The 7,659-nt window shown below is 42.0% G+C and overlaps 1 protein-coding gene across 1 annotated transcript; it reads left to right on the top strand.

The window, feature by feature from the left end:
- The first annotated feature begins 2,379 nt into the window (after nucleotides 1-2,379).
- LOC104095479 (uncharacterized) lies at nucleotides 2,380-3,185 on the top strand. The gene is made up of 2 exons (XM_009601624.1): nucleotides 2,380-2,620; nucleotides 2,731-3,185. The coding sequence occupies exons 1-2, from the start codon at nucleotides 2,380-2,382 to the stop codon at nucleotides 3,183-3,185; spliced, it is 696 nt and encodes a 231-aa protein (XP_009599919.1).
- The last annotated feature ends 4,474 nt before the right edge of the window (nucleotides 3,186-7,659 follow it).

Below are 7,659 nucleotides of genomic sequence, written 5' to 3'. Positions count from 1 at the left end.
AATATTGTTGCAACGCATGCCTTAATTTATTTTGGTACTTCTTTAAAGTAATCGAAAGAGATTTGTGATCTACCTCATAAATAAGATTGGGAAATATTCAAGAGAAGATTCACTTACCAATAGATTCTTGCAAGTTTCACCGCACTTCACATTAATTTATTTGAAAGATTTAGATTTAACCGAGAGAGGAATCTGAATCGGAAGTATAAAATAATCACCTATTGAATTCATGAGAATCTATAGAACCTCAAGAGTGAAATATAACAGTCCCATAACCAAAATAACAACCTTGCACCTATCATGTCAAAACCCTTGTTCCTCACATTGATAAGAAACCGACTTTGCTAATCACTAGTTTGTTGCAGTCAACCATCAATTTCTATACTTTAGTAGTTAATCGTAGTTTATAATCATTACAAATCAAGTTTTGATCATCCTGAATAGCGTTAAACTAGAAATTTCTTGAGCATTGTTTAAATCCAATCCCTATGGAGATGATAATTAAACTATACTATCTTTTGTTAGTGAGCATTAATTTTGTGTTTTATTTTTCGCTCGTCAAATTTTGGCGTCGTTGTCGGGGATTGGCAATCAATAGTGTTCAAATTAGTTTTTGGTGCTAATTCAGGAACTTATTTTATTTTATTCTTCACGGGTTTCATCTTCCTTGTGCACACAACATATTGACTTCTCTGTTGTATGACTCGATCTTTTTCAAAGGAATTGATTCCATACAATCCAGAGGTGGAAAAGAGTCTGCGACAGTTGAGGAAAAAGAGAGAATTCACCGGAAATTTCTTGGGGCAACTTTCAACCCCAGAACACAAGGCTAAACACGGTGAAGACGGAGTAGATTTAGCTGCAAAAGATGCAGCACAACATAGAGAATAAGCTGCACGGATAGCAGCTGAGGCAGCCGTAGAGCTGCTGATGAGACCATCGAAGATGATGGCGGTCAAAGATTCAATATAAATCGACCCTTGGTTAAGGACCAGTTCAAGAATGCGATACCCAAGCCTGGTAGAGCATTGGGTGATTATGCCAGACCAGTCTACAATCAGAGATTGTCCAGTGTCAGACCTCCACCAGTAGCAGCAAATAAATTCGAGTTGAAGCAAGGCTTGCTTCAAACTATCTAGAACAACTGTGTCTTCAGAGGGAAGGTGAATGAAAATCCTAACACTCACTTGATGGATTTTGAGGAAATCATGAACACCTTCCAGTACAACGGAGTGTCAAAATATGCAATATTTAAGGGCATTCCCCTTTTCACTGAAGGATCACGTGAAGTACTGGCTTCGTAGCTTACCAACGAGGTCGATCAAGACATGGGAAGATATGACTAAAAAGTTTCTTGACAAATACTTCTCAGCTGCAAAAATAGTGAAATTCATAAGGGAAATTCACAACTTTTGTTAGACGGACACTGAAACAGTTTTCGAGGCTTGGGAAAGATTCAAGGAGCTAGTGAGGAAGTGTCAGCACAATAGGATTGAATTGTGAATGCAACTCCAGGGCTTTTTTGATAGACTGACACCTCCCTCACGACGAACTTTGAACACTACAGTTGGAGGTCCTTTAATGAAGAAGACTCATGAGGAGATTGTGGCAATCCTTGATGAGCTCTTTGAAACCAGTGGCTTGTTGAGAGTAATGATATGAAAAAATCAACTGGGGTTCATCAAGTAGATTCTAAAACATCAGTGCAAGCCCAGCTAGACGCCATGGACAAAGAGATAAGAAAATTGACCTTAGCCAAGGTCCAGAGCCAACCATTACTAGTTTGTGACTTCTGTGGAATGGGTCATCCAATGTTTGAGTATCAAGCCTCTGCTATAGATGAAGTGGTAAATGTTGCGGGTAGCTTTGACAGAGGCAACTAACAGAGTGGTAATAATTTTAACTCTATGGGACAGAGGCACCCAGGCTTTTCTTGGAGTTAACCAAGTGGTAGCCGAAACTCATGACAGCAGAATAATCTAAGACCCTAGGGACAACGAGCTCCAGGATTTCAGAATTAGCAGAGGCAGCAATACCAACTTCCACATTCTAATCAGTCTAGCATGGAAGATCTAATGAAAGCCTTCATAATTAAAATAGATGAGAGATTTGAAACTCATGGTGCAGCTATTCGAAACTTAGTGAGGAAAGTGGGGCAGATTACTAGTCTGATATCCGAGAGGTCTCTAGGAACCCTCCCTACGGATACGTAAAGGAATCCAAAGAAAACAATAAATGCAGCGTCGTTGAGGAATGGAAAAGTATTGCAAGATCAGTTGGTAGCAGAAAAGAATGAATTGACGGGAAGAGCAAGAGGATGATCTGAAGGAGAAGAACAAGTCTGAAGTTCCAACAAGGAAGAAGAAAGAAAAACAAAGAATGAATGAGGAGACTGAGGAGAGTAAATACATGCATGCTCTACCCTTCCCCCAGAAGCAAAGAAGAGAAAAGCTGGACAAACAATTCGGGCGCTTTCTAGAAGTGCTCAAGCAAGTGCATGTGAATATACCTTTCATAGAAGTGCTTTCACAAATGCCAGCTTATGCTAAATTTTTTAAGGAGATATTGTCCAAGAAACCGAAAGTGGAAGATACATCGGTGGACAAGCTCACAGAGCATTGTAGTTCCATTCTGCAAAATAAGCTCCCTAAATATGTGGAGATCCAGGGACTTTTACTATACCTTACTCTTTTGGAAGTACTAAATTTAAGAAATCTTGGTGTGATTCAGATGCTTCCATTAATCTTATGCCTTTGTCTATTTTCAGGGAATTGGAGGGAGAGATTGGAGAAATCGGGTCAATACCTGTGTCATTGCAGCTGGCAGATCAGACCATAATCATACCTGAAGGAATAGTGGAAGATGTGCTAGTTCGGGTGGACAAGTTTTTGTTCCCTGTGGATTTCATTGTGGTGAACATAAAGGAGATTAGAGAGGTCCCGCTAATTTTAGGAAGAACCTTCTTGGCTACGGGCAGAGCAATTTTGGATATTCAGGAAAGGCAGCTCATGCTCAAAGTTGGGGAAGAAAGGTTGATCTTGGAGGCCCTACAGAAGCAACTTGGAGAGATTCAAATGAATAAGTATGGGGTGTACCCAAAGAAGGCTGAAAAGAAGCTCTCAACATGGATGTGTGCACCGGGTCGGGCGATAGGAACCTGCAATCATCCATTAAATATTTTATGAAGGCGAGCATTGTTAGTAAACATATATATAATCTACTTGCAATCAGTTTTAATAACACAAGGTAGAAGATTTCTTTCCTTTACAATTTTGAGACCTTGAAGGAGAGCTAGTGCTTCCATACAGATGTCTGTGGCATGTGATATTCCCATGTTAAACCCTAAAATCCAGTTTTTTATTACTATCTCCGAATACCCCCACTATTCCTCCCTTACCCGGGATACCTAAGAAGGAGCCATCAATATTAAACTTATAGTATCCTAGGTTTTGAGGTTCCCCTTAGGTTGTTTTTGATGGGTCGGCTAAATTTTAGGCGATCCGGGTACAGATGCTCGGGCCCATGCATATGGCATGGGCTATAGCATACGAAAATTTAGGAATCGGTTGGAATTCTAGATTTTTGGCCCTAAAATGCCAAAAAATGAGGAACGGTCATGGGAAGGCGATGACTATTTTTTTGGGTCGCTTTTTATGGCTGACAAAATTTTAGGCGATCCGGATCTGGTCGCCCGGGCCCATATAGATAGCATGGGAAATAGCACACGAAAATATCGAAATTGGGCAGAATTCTGTTTTATGGCTCTAAAACGCTTGGCGAGGCGATGACTATTGTTCTTACGTGTGTTTGATGGGCCGTAAAAAACTTTTAGGCGATCTGGGTCCGGTTTCCCGAGCCCATGCAAATGGCATAGGCTATAGCACATGAAAATCTGATAACCGGGCAGAATTCCAATTTTGTAGCCCTAAAACGCCAAAACACTAGGAACGATCATAGAGAGACGATGACTATTGTTCTTAAGGTCAATTTTGATGGGCCGATAAATTTTTAGCCGATCAGGGTCCGGTCGCCCGAGCCCATGCAGATGGCATGGGCTATAGCATCGAAAATTTGGGAGTCGGATGGAATTCCAGTTTTATATCCTTAAAATGCCAAAAAATGAGGAAAGACCATGGCAAGGCGATGGCTATTGTTCCTTAGGCCATTTTTGATGAGCCGACAAAATGTTAAGAGATCTAGGTCCAGTCGCCCGGGCCCACACAGATGGCGTGGACTATAGCACACGAGAATCTGGCAATCGGGCGAAATTCTAGTTTTGTGGCTCTAAGATGCCAAAATATTAGGAATGGTCATGGCGAGGCGATGACTATTATTCCTTTGGTCATTTTGAAAGGCCGACAAAACTTTAGGCGATCCAGTTCCGGTCGTACGAGCCCTTGCAGATGGCGTGGTCTATATCACACGAAAATCTAGAAAATGGACGGAATTCCAGTTTTGTGGCCTTAAAATGCCAAAAACGAGGAACAATCATGGCGAGGCGATAACTATTATTCCTTAGGTCATTTTTGATGGGCTGGCAAAATACTAGGCGATCCGGGTCCATCGCCTGAGCCCATACAGATGGCATGGGCATATGGGCTATAGCACACGAAAATCTAGGAAACGCGCAGAATTCCAGTTTTGTGGCCCTAAAACGTCAAAAAATGACGAACTACCATGGCGAGGCGATGACTATTATTCCTTAGGTCGTTGTTGATGGGCCTGCAAAATTTTAAGCGATCAAGGTCTGGTCGCCCGGGCCCATGCAGATAGCGTGGGCTATAGCACACGAAAATCTAGGAATCAGGTAAAATTTCAGTTTTGTGGATTAAAACGCCAAAACACGAGGAGCGGTCATGGCGAGGTGATGATTATTGTTCCTTAGGTCGTTTTTGATGGGCCAGCAAAATTTTAAGCGATTCAAATTGGGTATCCCGGGCATATATAGATAGCGTGGGCTATAGCACACGAAAATAAGGAAATTGGGCAAAGTTTTACTTTTATGACCCTAAAATGCAAAAAAATGAGGAACGGTCATGGCGAGGCGATGACTATTATTTTGTAGGTCGTTTTGATGGGCTGAAAAAATTTTAGGTGATCCGGGCCGGTCGACCTAGCCCATGCAGATGGTGTGGGCCATAGTAGATGAAAATCTAGAAATCCGGCAAAATTCTAGTTTCATTGCCCTTAAACGCCAAAAATGAGGAACGATCATGGAAAGGCAATGACTACTGTTCCTTAGTTTGTTTTTTATGGGCTGGTAAAATTTTAAGCGACTCGGGGTACGGTCGCTCGGGCCCATGCAGATGGCTTGGGCTATAGCATATGAATATACAGAAAAATGGGCGGAATTCCAGTTTTGGCCCTAAAATGCCAAAAACCGAGGAACGACCATGGTAAGGAGATGACTATTATTCCTTATATTTTAGGCGATCCGAGTACGATCGTCGGGGCCCATGTAGATGGCGTGCACATGAAAATTTGATAATCAGGTGAAATTTCAGTTTTATGGCCCTAAAACGCCGAAAAATGAGGAAAGGTCGTGGCGAGGCTATGAATATTGTTCCTTAGGTCATTTTTTATGCGCCGGCAAAATTTTAGGCGATCTAGGTCCTGTCGCCCGGGCCCATGCAATTGGCGAAGGCTATAGCACACGAAAATATGGAAAACTGGTAGAATTCCAATTTTGTGGCCCTATAATGCCAAAAAATAAGGAACGATCATGGCTAGGCAATGAATATTTTTCCTTAGGTCATCTTTGATTGGCCAACAAAATTTTAGGCGATCTGGATTTGGTCTCCAGGGAGAATGTAGATAGTATGGGCTATAGCCCACGAAAATTAGGAAATTGGGCGAAATTCCAGTTTTATGGCATAATATAGTATGGCTTTTATCTTTGCTATAGTCTGGGTTCTCAGTATGGCATAGGCTATAGCAGACTAGAATCTGAGAACTGGTCGGAATTCCAGTTTCGTGGCTCTAAAATGCCAAAACATGAGGAAGGGTCATGGCGAGGCAATGATTATTGTTCCTTTGGTTGTTTTTATGGACCGACTAAATTATAGGCGATCCAGGTTCGGTCGCCCAAGCCCATGTAGTTGGTGTGGGCTATAGAACACGATAATCTGTGAAACAGATGGAATTCCAGTTATGTGGCCCTAAAACGCAAAAACAAACACGAACGGCCATGGCGAGGAGATGTCTATTATTCCTTAGGTAGTTTTTGATGGGCCGAAATTTTTTTAGGTGATCCATGTCTGGTCGCCCGAGCCCATGCAGATGGCTTAGGCTATAGCATACGAAAATTTGAGAAACGGGTGCAATTCCAATCTTGTGGCCCTAAAACGGCAAAAAATGAGAAACGGCCATGACGAGACGATGAGAATTATTCCTTAGGTTATTTTGTATTGAACGAAATTCTTTTAGGCGATCTGGGTCCAATCGCCCGAGCCCATGCAGATAGCGATGACTATTATTCCTTAGGTCATTTTTTATGAGCATGAACAATTTTAGGCGATCCGGGTTCGGTCGCCCGGGCCCATACAGATGGCGTGGGCTATAGCACATGAAAATCTGGGAATCCGGCGAAATTCAAATTTTATTACCCTAAAACACCAAAAAATGAGGAACGATCATGGCGAGGTGCTTATTTTTATTCCTTAGGTCATTTTTATGGGCCGACAAAATTTTAGGGGATACGGTTCCGGTGGTCCGGGCCCAAGCAGACGGCGTGGGCTATAGCACACGAAAATATGGGAATCGGGCGGAATTCCAATTTTATTGCCCTAAAACGCCAAAAATAGAGTAACGATTATGGAAAAGTGATGACTATTGTTTCTTAGGTCATTTTTGATGGGCTAGAAAAATTTTAGGCGATTCGGGTCCGGTCGCCCAGGCCCATGCAGATGGCGTGGATTGTGGCACACAAAAATATGAGAATCGGGCGAAATTAGAGTTTTTTGGACCAAATAAGCCAAAAATGAGGAACGATCATAGTGAGGCGATGAATATTAATCCTTAGGTCATTTTTATGGACCAACAAAAATTTAGGTGATTCGGGTCCGGTCGCCCGGGCCCATGCAGATGGTGTGGGCTATAGCACGTGAAAATTTGGTAATCAGACAAAAGTTCTAGTTTTGTGGCCCTAAAATGCCTAAAAACGAGGGAAGGTCATAGTGAGGTGATGACTATTGGTCCTTAGGTCATTTTTGATGGGCCACCAAAATTTTAGGTGATCCGGGTTCGATCGCCCGAGCTCATGAAGAGGGCATCACGAAAATCTAGGAATCGAGTGAAATTAGAGTTTTATGGCCCTAAAACATCAAAAACAAGTAACACTCATGGAGAGGCAATGACTATTATTCTTTAGGTTGTTTTTGATTATCCGACTAAATTTTAGGCGATTCGGGTTCTTTTGCCCTGGCCCAAGCAGAAGGCATGGGTTATAACACACGAAAATCTAAGAATCTGGTCGAATTTCAATTTTAATGCCCTTAAATGCCAAAAAATGAGGAACGGTCATGGCGAGGCAGTGACTATTTTTCTTAGGTCATTTTTAGGGTCTAGCAAAATTTTAGGTGATCAGGGTATTGCTCCCAAAAGCACGCAAGTATACGCGGTCAATCAAGTAATAAAGAGTGAGTAGAGTATGGTTCCCAC

The sequence above is a fragment of the Nicotiana tomentosiformis genome, chromosome 12, assembly GCF_000390325.3.
Source record: "Nicotiana tomentosiformis chromosome 12, ASM39032v3, whole genome shotgun sequence".
In the NCBI taxonomy this organism is placed as follows: domain Eukaryota; kingdom Viridiplantae; phylum Streptophyta; class Magnoliopsida; order Solanales; family Solanaceae; genus Nicotiana; species Nicotiana tomentosiformis.
This window is presented reverse-complemented; position numbering and strand designations above follow the sequence as displayed.